At 45.5% G+C, this 14,165-nt stretch overlaps 1 protein-coding gene across 6 annotated transcripts in view; it reads left to right on the plus strand.

The window, feature by feature from the left end:
- Positions 1-14,165, plus strand: part of ILF3 (interleukin enhancer binding factor 3) — a 261,636-nt gene that overhangs the window by 25,505 nt on the left and 221,966 nt on the right. For all 6 annotated transcript variants that reach the window (XM_044084763.1, XM_044084764.1, XM_044084766.1 and 3 more), the window contains exon 13: positions 2,055-2,192. In XM_044084763.1, the coding sequence (XP_043940698.1) occupies positions 2,055-2,192 (138 nt within the window). The remainder of the gene's footprint in view (positions 1-2,054; positions 2,193-14,165) is intronic.

Here is a 14,165-nt window from a genome sequence, read left to right on the forward strand (position 1 = left end):
GTACTCTACAAGGCCAAGAATACTGCATCAGTAGGTCCCAAAAAATCTAATGATTCCTCCTTAGCATGAAACCTCAACTGTTGGGTATTGGTCACTATAACCACTGTCTCCCGCTAAATGTTACCCTGTTGCACAAGGACTGGCTATCCACTGACCATGGAAACTATCCATGAGCCTGACTAGCCAGGTATTTAAAACCACCTTTCCATATTTTTGCTGAATACTAATAATCTGCAAATGGTGATTTGACAAACATGCCAATTTGGTTAGTCTTGTGTAGTCGGTGATGGACAACTTCAAGAAGATCAATAAAGCAATGAATGAAGGCAAATGGTACATACAACCTGGCCAAGGCATTTGACACTACTCCAGTCAGGTGTTGTAGAAAACCTCACTAAACTAGGTGTAAAGCCCACCATAACCTGCTGAATACCTGGATGGCTTGGACAAAGACCCAAGAAGTTAAAATAGTGGCGTCTACTGCTCCAAAAAGGCCAATTACTGCCACTCCAAAAAGGCCAATTACTGGTGGGTGTTATTAATTATTTCAGCCTTGACAGAGTAGTAGATGCCAATGGACCTCTGGCTGGCCAAGTTGGCAGATTGCAAATTGGGTGATGTCTCCCAAAGACAGAATGCAACTAAATGACTGGTGCCAGTCAGTCTACTAGCAAGCTACTACTATGACATTACCCCCCCCCCCCCAAAAGAATGGGGATTTGGGAATGCATGTAGATACAAAATGGTCAAATGCCAAAGCTGGTACTGTAGTGAGGAAATCTTATGTTGCAGGGGGTATAGAGTCCAGATCCAGACGGGGGTCACTGTTCCCTTCAGTAGGATTCTGCCCAGGTATATAAAAACTGGAGCATCGTCTGAGATTACTCTCAAATGAATCCACTGCTTTAAAGCCTTGTCCCTTGTATTTGGTCTCCTAAAGGCTACTGAGAACCTGTGCCTGGCCTAAAGAGTATTTCCTGAGCCAGTCTTTAAGGACTGCACATCTGTAATGTCAGGAACACATGGTGCAGGGACTTGAGCCTTACCTAGCAACACAAATGAGACCTGCTTGAGGGACAGGTATGTCTCGGAAGCGCTCACTTCTCTGGAACTGACTTCACTTAAGTGTTAGGATAAACTCAGTTTGACATTAATGGGAAATTTGGATCCATGTGTGGCATCTGTCTTACCTCTCTCGCAGGGAAACTAAATCCTCAGATTGTTCATGCTGAAGTACATATATTCGCAGAAAAACTTTAGCAGAAATCTGTCCGGCTTTATTGAAGTATGGTTGGGCTTAAAGGCCCTTTGGGTTGAGAGCCTAATTTTCTTACTATGATAAATGTCCAGTCTCATTTGAACTTGGATTTGGATTCTGGGAGTTGGCAGTGGGGATGCATGCATTAAATGTAGATGGTCATGGACATCTACTTGTGCCTTTTTATAAGCGCATTGTGTGTTTTAATTCAATCAAAAGGCCCTGAAGATGGTGCAAGGTACCTTTTTCTAACTGGTGTCCTCACTGGGGGGGGGGGGGTGAGGTTCAATTGAAAGCTGAAAATTCTGCCTGAGGATAGTGCCTTTGACATCCCTTTATTGAATCCTTCAGTATTTCTGTGTAACTATTCCATAGTCGTAATTCATGTGGACTCACTACAGTAAATAAGTAATCTACTTGTTGCTTTGCAAGCAGCTGTCCAACTTTACGTGCTTTTTATCTGCAGTGTAGCTTGCTTGATCTTTTTAGCTTTAACTTCATAGTCTCAATTTCTACTTGCCGAGCCTTGCACCATGTTACACATTTTTCTTCAGTTTTCTTAGATTTCCTTTGTCAGACTTGTGTGTGGCTGAGCTCATACTAGCTTGTAGGCTTTAGTATTACAAAGCTACGTGCCCAGATTTTGGGGGGGGGGGCACGGGTGCACCTTTCACACAGCAGCTGTAAAAGGTGTAACCAGAGTTTATACCACCAGTACATTCTAAAATTTCATTGTATGTCAGTTGGGTTGGTGGTGATGGTCATAATTAAGTTGACGTGTATTTTTTCCTTTAAGGCTGCAAAATCGCAGGGTCCAATCCTTACGAAACATGGCAAGAATCCTGTAATGGAATTGAATGAAAAGAGACGAGGGCTGAAGTATGAGCTGGTATCTGAAATTGGTGGCAGCCACGACAAGCGTTTTGTCATGGAGGTAATGTGCGTTTGTCTTATTTTTTGGTCAGTCATATTTAAAAATATGTACTTAGCCTTTTTAAGGCTGCTTATGATTGTAAACTTTGGGCTTGCTGTATACCTTGCATCATGTTTGTTCCGGACATGGTGTTTGGTGGGTGAGTATGCATTCAGTACTTGGACATTACAAAACTAGGGATAGTTTCAGTCTTAACCCCTTTACAACTAGATTAGGGTGCTTTGCCCAGTAGGAAGGAGACTATAGTATGACTTGGTGTCTTTGGTTCTCGCAGTAGTGTCACTCCTTGCTTTCCAGCAGAGACCAAGCCTTTCTCACTTGGTGGGTTTGGGCAATACGCAGTCCAATTGAGGAATTCCTTAGCGTTGCAGTGAAAGGATTCACTACTCATATGGCTTGCCTCTTGTGACTTCAGCGCCCCCCCCCCTTTTCTCTCTCTAAGGTCAGCTTATCCCCGATTTGCTAGTTTAAACAGTTGACCAAAATGCTGCTTGGCACATGTGTACACAAAGGTTTGTCAGACTGACAAACCAAAAGACTGAATTCAAAACATTCAACACTTGTAATGTGGGGGCAAGCCCCCCTGTACCCCTCATGTGAGGGGCTGCACCCCACACACCCCCTGCTTAACTATGTACCAACTCCATCACAACACTGGAGAAGGGGCAGATTCCATCATTTAGTATTCAGAAGACTGAAAAACCAAGACATATTCTAAAGTAGACCCATGTATGCAGAAATTTATTTGTGTAATATATATATGCACCACATGTGTATATACAGTTGTGTGCATCACATGTATGCACACAAGTATACATGCACACGCAGTACATATTTATACATGTGTATAAATATGTATACAGGTATGTCTGTACATTCAAGTTGGAGTGGGCAGGTAGGCTGCTTGGGGCATTGCATAATGAATCTAACAGGAGTTTTAGTTTTTTAGAAAGTCTTAAGGATAACCGTAGGCTGCTGTAAAGCTTAGTTCATGTCTCGTAGAAATGATAGAGGTCGTGCTTGAATAGGACTCAAACCTCTAAAAAGATCAGAAAGGTTGACTAGAGAAGGTGTGCTAAAGTTAACTATCAAAGGGCAAATTCTAAAGATTCCTTTGAATGCCTGGAAGGGCAGACAAGTTGGTTCATTTACCCATCTAATGTAGTGGAAACTGCTCTGAAACTGGGGTAGTTCTCCCCGTTTTGAGAAATGCAGGCATTGAAAAAGAGGAGTAAAAGGCGCTGTTTAGGAGGGATTGAAAATAGTGTCAGCCAAGACGAATGCTGATCTAGGAGTTTACTCTTGCCTCTCCCTTTGACCCACCTTGGCAGTCTTGACTCAACCAACAGGTTGGATATTTCTGTTTGTCCTTTCTGCTTGCTTTATGGGTATGCCACCTTGGATCAGATCTAGTTTCAGTAGTGGTCCAACAGTTAACTGAGTAGTTGTGGAAGCAACATCTCTTGGGGGCAGGGGCTTTACTGTAGTCTGTTAGTGGTCCTTTGGGATAGGTGTGCCTTCACAGTACTACATTGACCCTGCAAGCTTTTTCATTGCTGACCTTGTTAGCAGCCTTGGATCTGCTTTGGTCCTTAGGGTTATCAAAAGTGAGGACAGACTAGACAGCCCTCTGAAGCAAGTGATAAAGGCGATGATATGCTGTAAACAGAGCAGCACACACTGCATGGAGGTGTAAGCACTTGCGTAATATGGGACGTGGCAAGTCTTATTGGAATCTTCTTGCAGGGAGTCTACATTTCCCCAAGACATGCTTGCAGGCAGCTGGTATTTTTACTTTGCAATAGTGCAATTGAATGAGATCATTTCCAAGAACACTTTCCCAAATGTGCACAGCCAAAGGTCATCCTGCATGCTGGTTTTTAATATCAACAAAATGTCTTAAACTAATGGCCTCTTCTGGTAGGCTCTCCTGATTTCACTTTCTAACTCTTCACTATGCATCTTTCGCATTGCATGCCAGGAACCATGGATACCAGACCAACCATGGTTTCATGCCAGGAACCATTGATACCAGACCAACCATGGTTTCATGCCAGGCTGCTATTATGATTTCAAAATGGTTAGCTGACTGTGTAGCCCTTCGCGTTAAAGACCAATGCTGTTGTGATCACTGGGGTGTAGTAGCTGTGAGTGGTGATCACTGGGGTGTAAGTAGTAGCTGTGAGTAACTTGATGCAAGTGTTCGTATGGATATTAACCAGGAGACAGGAAGCTTGTACTGCAAGTATTTACACTCTTGCTAACCAAACCTAGTGGGGTGCATTTGTTTTAGTCATGTCAGTTTTCTAACTTGTACTAAAACTTTTCCATGCTGGGGTGTCTATTACTCTGGACTCTGCAGTCAGGATGGGGGGGTGTCTCTTGCCCTTCACTTTCAAAATTGCACCTGCAGTTTCTTTGCAACTGCCACAGTTCATCTCTTTCCACAGAGTTGGCCAGCATTGATTACTGTCGCAGTAGTGTGTGTTCTAAGGACTGGGCATCCATCCAATATAGAAAAGCTTTTTGGCATCTTCACATGCACCATACATCTGAGTTACCTTGGAGAAGATGATGGTATAAAACTAGATGTATAGGCATTACATTAACACCTTTCTTGGTATTGATTTCAAACTCGATATAAAATGTCTTGGACCTAGTACCACAAGCCTCTACTCTCCTGTCATTCACCCCTGACTTCCCTACCAAAACCCTGTCCCTGGTTTCTCAGGTAGCCAGATATTCTATTGCATGCAGTTATGATGCAGCAGAGGCCTCAGCATGGTCTGCAGCTTCTGCATCAGTACTTCAGATACCTGTACTCCACCTTCAGCCCCTACCAGAAGATTTAAAGTAAAAAAAAAAAAAAAAAATCCTTGACACCCTGCTAGACAACAACCACCTCCTGTTTGGTAAAAGACTGCAGGCCTCTTCAAATGTCTGCCATTCCTGAGTATTGCAGAAATTATCCTGCTAAGACTACCTGTCAGGAGACACCCCCCCCCCCCACCTTCTGCTACCTTTTCCTCTTCCAGGGATGAGAGGAGACGGGAGGCAAGCCACCTCCAGACCAGTTGCTTCACAACCTACTCAGCCTTTTCATGATTGAACCGAACAATGTGTGATTGCCTTGCCCAACTCTCCCACTGCCTCCCCAGTCTGAAATCCATATCAGACCGCTGGGTGCTGGCAGTAATAAAAAATGGCTATTCCTTTCTGGGAAGGAAATGCCCCTTCCAAGGGGAATTCCTTCTCCCCAAAAATAAACCATCTCATTCCTCTGATACTGCAAGGCCACCTAGAAGTTAAGAACTATAGAACCTGTCCCTCGGACAAAGGAAAGGGCTTCTATTTACTTTCTGGTCCCCAAAAAAGATGGGCCTTGAGACCAATACTAGATGTGTTTTCTAAACCAATTCCTAAGTTCCATCATTCAGAATACTATCCCTTCAAACTCTAGGTTCCTAGGTAGGTACTAGGCTTTTGGTCCTAGGGCCTCCTAGGTAGGTACTAGGCTTTTGGTCCTATGTAAACCTAGCCAAAAAGGTACCCTGGCTTTTGCCACCCAAGAAAATTATTTTCCTCTGCCCCTGATCAGAGCCACAAGTGATACCTGGGGTGAATTTCCTATCTCCTGTACAATATTTTTCTTGAGTGCTAATGAGATTTGTTTGGAATAAGTAGGTAGGTAGAGTATAGGAAAGGCTCTGGGACAGGAATCTTATTGCTCCAGCATATTCTGTTGTGATGAGGCTTATGCCCCTAGACAGTGTAGCTCTGAGGGATTGGGATGTCTTAAGTGAAGTATGTCCAACAGCTCTAGGTTTGACATGGCTGTGTCCACTGGGGCCCCTTTAAATCTTCACAGGCAGCACCACAGGCATGTGTTATCTTAAACGGGGAGGGACCAAGACCTACCTCTGCCAAGTAACATTGCAAATTTGTGTCCTTGCCTCCAGAAACAACTTATCCCTGCAGGCAACATACTTCCTTCTAGGGCAACAAGTGGATTTTCTGAACAGAACATCCTCTACAACACAGGTGGATGCTGAACAGGGACCTATTTTGAGGCATTGTCTACCAGTGGGGCACTCTATTTGCTGCCTCCCCCTAGAAGAGAATTGAAGTTCTGCACCAGGGACCACTCCACTTGCCTGGGGGGTAGATGCCTTCATCATTCCATGGAAGGGGTGGTTTCTCTATGCATTTGCACTCTTCTCTCAGAAAGTCCTCCTGAAAATAAGGACAAACTAAACATTTTGCTGGTTACTCCCTATTGGCCAAGGCAGCAACCGTTCCTCTGACTTCTCTCTCTAAATTAGCCAAGGGAAATCACCACAGGATACCCCCACAAGGTGGACCTACTCACACAGCAAAAAATAATTCTAATTCATCCTCTCCCAACAGTTGGGTCTAACACACTTGGGTAATATTTTCAGACACCATTACTCGGAGGACATGCTTTTAGTCCCGTGGAGGGCCAGGTAACCTACTAGAACATCCTTATCAAAATGGGAAGGATTCTCCAACTGGTGTCTACATAAGGATGGGGATCCCTGTCAGGCAGCCCCCCCCAACAATCCTTGTGTGTGAGCTCATTTAAGGTTGGGCTTTCGTACTGTCCACTTATCAGCCTATCTACCATTAGAACCCCCTTTAGCCAGGCTAGATGTCAAATTTATTCCTGAAAGGGATCTTGCACATTGGACCACAGAGAACCCTTTCACCCCCCCCCCCCCGGCATAAACTTCATCCTGGAAAAACCTAACACTGGCCCCATTCAAACCAGCTAGTATTGTTACACTCCAGTGTGCACATGACTCTACTGGTGGCGCTTACCTCAGTTGGAAGGGTGTTGGTTACAAGCTCTAATGGCCTGCTGTCCTCCTGTCCACAAGGATAGGATAACCCTACATACCCTTCTTGGTAAGTGGTCAGTGTCCCTAAACCAATCCACCTGTCCACTTTCTTCCCATCTCCAACCAATGACTGAGGATACTCCATTCCCTGGATGTGCACAAACCACCAAGGTTTTATCTAGACAAAACTGTCAATCAGATAACTTTGTATCCTTCCACCGTAGGGCCCTGGATAAGGCAGTCTCCAAACACTCCTGTTGGAGTAGAAAAACTTTGCTTCTGCTACTCCCACCATGGCAAGACTTACCCCAGGGAGTAAGAACTCCTTCTTCCAGGGCCATGGCAACCTCCTAAGCCTTTCTAAAATACCAGACAGCTTCCATCCTGGAAGCAGCCATCTGGTCCACTGTACATTTCACCAGACGCTACAAATTGGCCTATTTCTTCAGAGCCTGGGCAGGGTTTGCTAGAGCAATCCTGCATGGCTTTGTGAAATCGCTACCTCTACTTCCACTCTTCCCTCTAAGCTGTGGTACTCTCCCACACTTGGAATGCTGCAACATAGGAATAGAAGGACATAGAATAGTTACCATAACCATAGATGTTCTTTTCCATGTTGCAGTATTTCTTCCCACCCACCTATCCCTCTTTTACTATTGACCTGTCTAAAGGGCACTCTGAGGCCCTCCCCTAGGTTAGGGTCAGACTAACCAGCATATGGCACTCTGCACCTTGTTGACATCTTGTTACTCTTTATTGGACTGTCAAGACTGGGCATTTAAGTCTGTGCATGCAGACACCACATTGAGGTCCCTGGTTTGACCTTACATGTGATGCCCCACAATCCTACAGCAGCTGGGCTTAAGCTTTTCTATAGGAGCAGACATTGGGGTAGGAATCCCACACCAAGAATACTGCAACATGGAAGAGGGCATCTAAGACGCAACTATTTATGAATATCCATTCAACGTGTCACCCTAAAACATTTCCGGTGCAGGTTTGTAATACATTGGTGCTGTTCTGGACACAGCAACACATGTAGCATCACTACCACCCCCACTTTAGTCTTGAAAGGGTGGCAACGCTACCAAAGGGGACAGTTCATGTTTGACCCTTTGGTCTCCTATGCTTCTTTGATCCACAATTTTTACAGAAAGCAAAATGGTTGAAGACTTGAGTAATCTTCATTGCCCTCCTACTGGCATTGGCAGGTTTGGCCCCCCTTTCTCCAGTCTCACCTGGAATACCCTCCATGGATACTGAAACCCCAAACAGGGACAAACCTCTCTGTCAGAGGGTCATCACCCCAACCTACACTCCTCAGACTGGTTTCTCCAATTCCAGTAATTGTGCAGAGGTCTAGGCTAGCTTACCCTATTCAAGAAATCTTATTGGCTTCCCAAAACCTTTCCACCAAAAATGTGTGTAGGTGTAAATGGAGCTTTATTTTGTGTTCCAAAGAAAACAGTCCCTTTTCAGTGCTAATCTCAGCCATTCTTCTCTTTCAAAAGGCAGAGCCAGTCTTTCCAGCTCGCAGCCATTTCAAACCATTTAATTTTGATTCTGCTACATCCAAACTAAGGCCTTCATGAAGGGAATCTTATCTGATCAGACCTCCACTTAAAATCCTTTGCCATAGGATCTTGGCATCGCCTTACAAGGCCTAACTTAAAAACCCTTTGATCTAGCTAGTGATATGACAGTAGGTTCATAGGTAGGTACTAGGCTATCTGCCAGAGGGCATTTATAAGCCTAGCCAGTGTCTGCTTTCGCCACCCAATTGATTAACTGAGCCTCTATCAAGCAGCCAATGAAGGGATCCCAGGGGTGTACTTTCGGTTACCCATCCACTCGTCAAGGCTTCTCTTGGCAATTCAGGCTGTCTAAACCTCCTTACATTTATTTTTCATAAAGATAGATTATTCCTTGATCACCCAAGGTGGCCACAGTCTAATTTGAACCAGTCCATAGGTCCCTATTTTCTTTCCAAAGTTCTCTAAAGGGGGAACGTGTTGCATTTGCTTAATCATAGGCAGCTACGTTTATAGCCATAGAACAAAACATTGTCAACACGGAACTGTTACCTAGCTAAATGGATTCCTTTGATTTTTTTTATTGCAAACATGGGTTTGTCATCCTAAAAACCCATTCAACTAGGTCTGTCTGCTTTTGTTCTAGACCAGCATTAGTCTTGTCTGTGCTGCAGCCACCTGGTTGAACTCATACCTTTGTCATTATAAATTGGATATTAGTTTCCAGAAGCAAGGGTGCCTTTTGGTTCAGCAGTGCTCCAGCATATCCTTCAGTGAGGCCACCCAGGGGTTGTATAGCTGGGAGCTGACAACTGTGTGGAAGAATGAAAAGGACAGTCATAAGTTATGTAGTTAAAAAAAACTTGGTGTTCATTTTCATTCTTCCTCACCTTTCCACCTAGCCATCTCCCAACCCAGTGGTTCCTAGGCCTGTGGGAAATTGTTTGGAAACTTTGTTCTGGTTTGAGCCTCTTGTGGTTTTTTTTCTTTGCTATGCACTTTAGGTGTTTAGGCAGCAAACTTTATCTGAGGAGGCTAGGCACCAGGCAAAGCATTATGGGAAGAGGTAGGAGCTTGACTTGGATCCTGGTCTATGTACATGCTGTAGAGTTGGATCCTTGACCCAACCAGGTTCCGTAGCAATTAAGTCTCCAGTGCCCCCCCCCCCCCGGGTAAAGATCCCCAACAGTCTTCCAGGAGCCTTTCAGAAGAACATGTGGAGAGGGTAGTGCAAAATAGTCTGCCTTAAAATGATTGTTTTCCGTTCCTGTCAGCTCCAGAGCCATTTGGCCCTGCTCTTTTCCCTTGTCTGCTATTCCTCCTCAGCCATACTGGCTTTTTGGTGCCGGAGTGCTTGGTGCCAAGTGAGGACATGCTGGCTCAAACTCCCCTTGTTACTGCCTTGGAGCCAGGTTTGGCTCCTGCACACTTGGTGCAATCTGTCCAGGGGCCAAAGCTCATGGCACTGACCAGGGAGGGTTGGAATCTATCTTCAGTTCAGAGCCTTTCTGTCAGTGCTTCGGTGCCTGGGTGAGCTGCATGTATCTCTGAGCTGCATGTATCTGAGCCAACAGCTCTGGCTCCAGCGCTGAAGTGTCTCTTCGGAGTGGGGCAGTCCTTCAGAGCCAAGAAGGTCGGTGTTTGAGATGAGTATGCTGTCATTCTCTAGCCCCTACCAGTGGCATCAGCACTCTTCCTACAAGAGCGCACCCCCTTCTGTCTCTGCCCCTACTCTCTCTGGAGACCACAGAGACCCACAGCCTCAGGAGCCATCGGCTGGTGGCCCCACTCTTCTGAGGCTTCCCTGGAATGTCTTGAGGAGCCTCCCCGGAAGAGGTTATATATTGACTCCCAGGATGAGTGACATCTGACACTAACCTTGAGTCTGAAGAGTCCCCCAAGTCTCCTTTGTGGACATTTTAGAGATCCTTAGGCAAAGGTGCAACTTGCCCACTGTTGACCCTTCTGAGTCAGTGTACCTGAAGGCTTTTGCGTCTCAACCTTCTGCCTCTTGGGGGGGGGGGGGGGTCCACCTTTTGATGAACTGATGGCTCTAGTTGAAAGGTGTGGGATACTCCTGACACGAGCCAGTCCCCAGGAGACCAAATAAGTTGCCTGCCCTTCCTGGTAAAGTTGGTGTGTTCCCGTAGATACCATGGTGGGGTGGTGGCCACAGATAAGGAGTTGGTAGACTTTATCCGCCAAACAAGGAGTCTCTACAGATGGACAGATTTGGGAAGTGTATTTTTAGTTCAGCTGCCTTTTACCCATCGATCGCTGAACTATTTCACGCACTTAAGGTTGCAGAGGGATCTCCTCATGGAGTTAGATTCCATACAAGGTGCGTGTACTGAGGGACTTCCTGACGAGATTTCTACTGTTGTCCCCATTAAATTCTGTGGTTAATCCCTCCATGCAACTTACCTCGTATGCTGTGGATGGAGCGAGTAGAGCAGTGGGTTCTGGAGTTGCCTTGGTGCCACTCCTGGATGCCACTCCTGGATGCGCTTGTGTAATTTGGCAGAACCGTTGGTCTACTTTCACCAACGCCCCCATTTGATGGTTCCTCTGTTTGGTTCCAAGGTGAAGGATACACTCGCTCGGTGTGAGCAAGAAGGAAGGACTTTCTGCCATGAGTGCATTTTGCTGTCCCAGACCATACCCCCAAGAGTCAAAGGGGGGGTAAAACGTGGTTCAAAAAGTCCCAGAGGGTCTTTCCTGACACGCAGGATGAATCCTCCAGCGGAGGAGGAAACTGGACGCCCTAGAGGCAGGGGCGTTCCACAATACCAACAAGGCTGTGATTCCTTTAGAGGACTGCATTATCGGCACTCCTGATGTGGAGCCAGAGATTCGAGGCAAATATTGGACCTCCGCAGATTGAATCAGTGAAGGACAAGTTTCAGATGGTAACACTGCAGTCTATACTTTCTTAGGGAAGGACTTTTAGATGTGCTCTCTTGCAGATGCCTACTACCACATAAAAATGGACAAGGCATCCAGAAGCCATCTACGCTTCCAGCTGGAAGCCAGTCACATCAGTTTCGCGCTCTGCCCTTTGGCCTCACCACAGCCCCCAGGGTGTTCAAATGCATAGCAGTAGTGACAGCTCACCTGAGACTTAAGGGATTTCAGGTGTGTTCATATTTGGAAGATTGGCTCTTGACTGCCCCAACCAGGCATCTACTCCAAAACAAGGATACCACGATTCATCTTTGTGCTCATGGATCTCCATAAATTGGAAAACTGCATTATTGCTCTGATTTTTATAGCCTCTAAGATCATCAAGCAAACTACTACTACTACTAGAAGTCACAAACAGCTACAATAGCTTTGGAGATGCACTATATAGTAGTTCAGTGGCTAAAAAATGGAACTCTGTCCCTACAAGCATTCAAAACGCATCATCCAAAGCCTCCTTTTAAAGACCTTATCAGGCAACTTCTCAAGGAAAGTTGTCTGCCATGATTGCTCCCCAGGCTAGCAAAAGCAGACAACACATGCATACAAAATCTAGAGCACTTGATATGAGTTTTCAATTACTCATAAACATTGGCTAATCTACAATGTATGTGTTGTATCTGTGTATTGTATTATATGTATTCTACCTATGTTCCAAATTTCAGCTGTACACTATCCATTACCTTTATTTTTAAAAAAATTTTTGTTCTCTCCACTGTAACTGCCACATACCACTGAAAAACGTGTCCTGTAATTTGTGTGTATACTGATGTCTAAATGTGTAAATTTTCTTTGTGGTGCTTTTCTCCCTGGGCTTCTGCTGAAAAAGGGCCTTTTTGGCTTAGACTGACACCCCCGGTTAAATGTAAAATAAAATAGGCGCAGAAGCTAGTCTCCCCGCTGAAAGGGCACAGAACTTAATCTCCCAAGTTCAACTTTTTTCTCCCGTTGCGAAAAGTCAAAGTTAAGTGGGTGGTTCAGCTCCTCTGAACTAACTTACACAATTCTGTTACCGTTAGCCAGGTTGCACATGAGAATTCTCCGGTGGCTTCCGCCTTCCCAATGGTCCTTCCAATCTCTCCCGAGTCGTCCTATCCTGCTGACTGAATCGTGTAAGAAGGACCTTCGTTGGTGAATAGCTCCCAATCCACTGATCATGGGTGCCCCCTTTGTTCTGGACCAACTCGTTGCTACTGACCCCATGTCTCCCAGATTGGGGGGGGGGCATTATCTCAGCAGTGTTCTGTAGATGAGGGCAGTGCTTCTGGTGTTTTGAAGACCTTCCTCTAGGGATAATTGCGATACAGACATGGTGGTTTGGTGTATCAACAGGGCAGTACCAGATCTTGCCTACTGTCGAGAGGCCATGGGTGATTTTCTTCCCAGCATTTTCTGGTTGCAATGCACATTCCAGGGATGACCAACGTGATGTCAGACTAGCTCAGCCAGGCAATCCTAATGCCTCACGAGTGGTCTCTGAAACTGGGAAACAGTGGATCAGATTTTCTGGAAATGGGGGCAGCCTTGATGTAGCCTTTTTGCCAGCCCAGTCAATGCCAAATGCAGCAGCTGTTTTTCCCTCTCCCCCCTCGGGGGGGGGGGGCTACCAGAGACGCTCTGGCTCACGATTGGCCCATGGGACTTCTGTATGCCTTTCCAAAGTGATTCAGAAACCCAGTCGGCTGGGAAGCAAGTTTATCCTCTGCTCCTTACTGGCCTCTGGTCTGGTTCCCCTTCCTCATTGCTCCTTACTGGTCTCTGGTCTGGTTCCCCTTCCTCAAGCCTCTCCTTCTGGATGATCCTTCAATACACCCCCCTCACTGACAGCATGGCTGCTGCAGTTCCATAGTAGGGCTTCATGATGCATCATCCTCTGTTGCATATTCTTATGTCCTCCCATAAGCCTTCAGCTAGGAGGCTGTATGGCAGTCGGTGGAAAATATTTTCCAATTTGGGCTCAGAATGTAGATCCATACACTGCTGCTATCCCTGTGATTCTGGATTTTTTTTCTGAGCTTTTTCAGCACGGATCTGCCACTAGAGTCCAATCGGTGGCAATTTCTCATTTTCACTTGGGATTTCCAGATACCAATTTAATCAAGCTATGAAAGACCTTTTTGAAAGGGGCCAATCTATTGACCACCTCTGCAAGAACTGGTGGCTTCTTAGAATTTAAATTTTTGTGTTGTCCAAATTGACTTCTCCCCCCTTACCTTCCCACTCGTCTTCTAAAATTTTTGTCTTGGAAGACCTTGTTTTTGGTAGCTATCGCATCAGCTAGATTGGTATTGGAGCTTACAGGCCTCTAAGCCACAGTATTTGATTTTTTTCACTAAGACAGGGTGTCATTACATACTAATCCTTTTGTCCTCAATAGAACTCCCAGTTTTCTTCCCGAACCACTGTAATGCAGCAGAGTACTGTTTTTAATCAGCTAGACGTTCAGGAAATCGGATCAATTCATTTCCTTTTCTGACTCTAGATTGGACTTACCAGTTTCTAAAGTGGCACGAATTGGATTTCCAGTTGTATAGACTTTAACGCTGAGGGCAAACCTTTACTCTACAGGGTCCAAGGATCATTCTACCAGGTCGCTGTCCATCTCTGCAGCCTTTCAGGCT

This window comes from Protopterus annectens, chromosome 9.part0 (genome assembly GCF_019279795.1).
Source record: "Protopterus annectens isolate FY-2018-M chromosome 9.part0, PAN1.0, whole genome shotgun sequence".
Taxonomy (NCBI): domain Eukaryota; kingdom Metazoa; phylum Chordata; order Ceratodontiformes; family Protopteridae; genus Protopterus; species Protopterus annectens.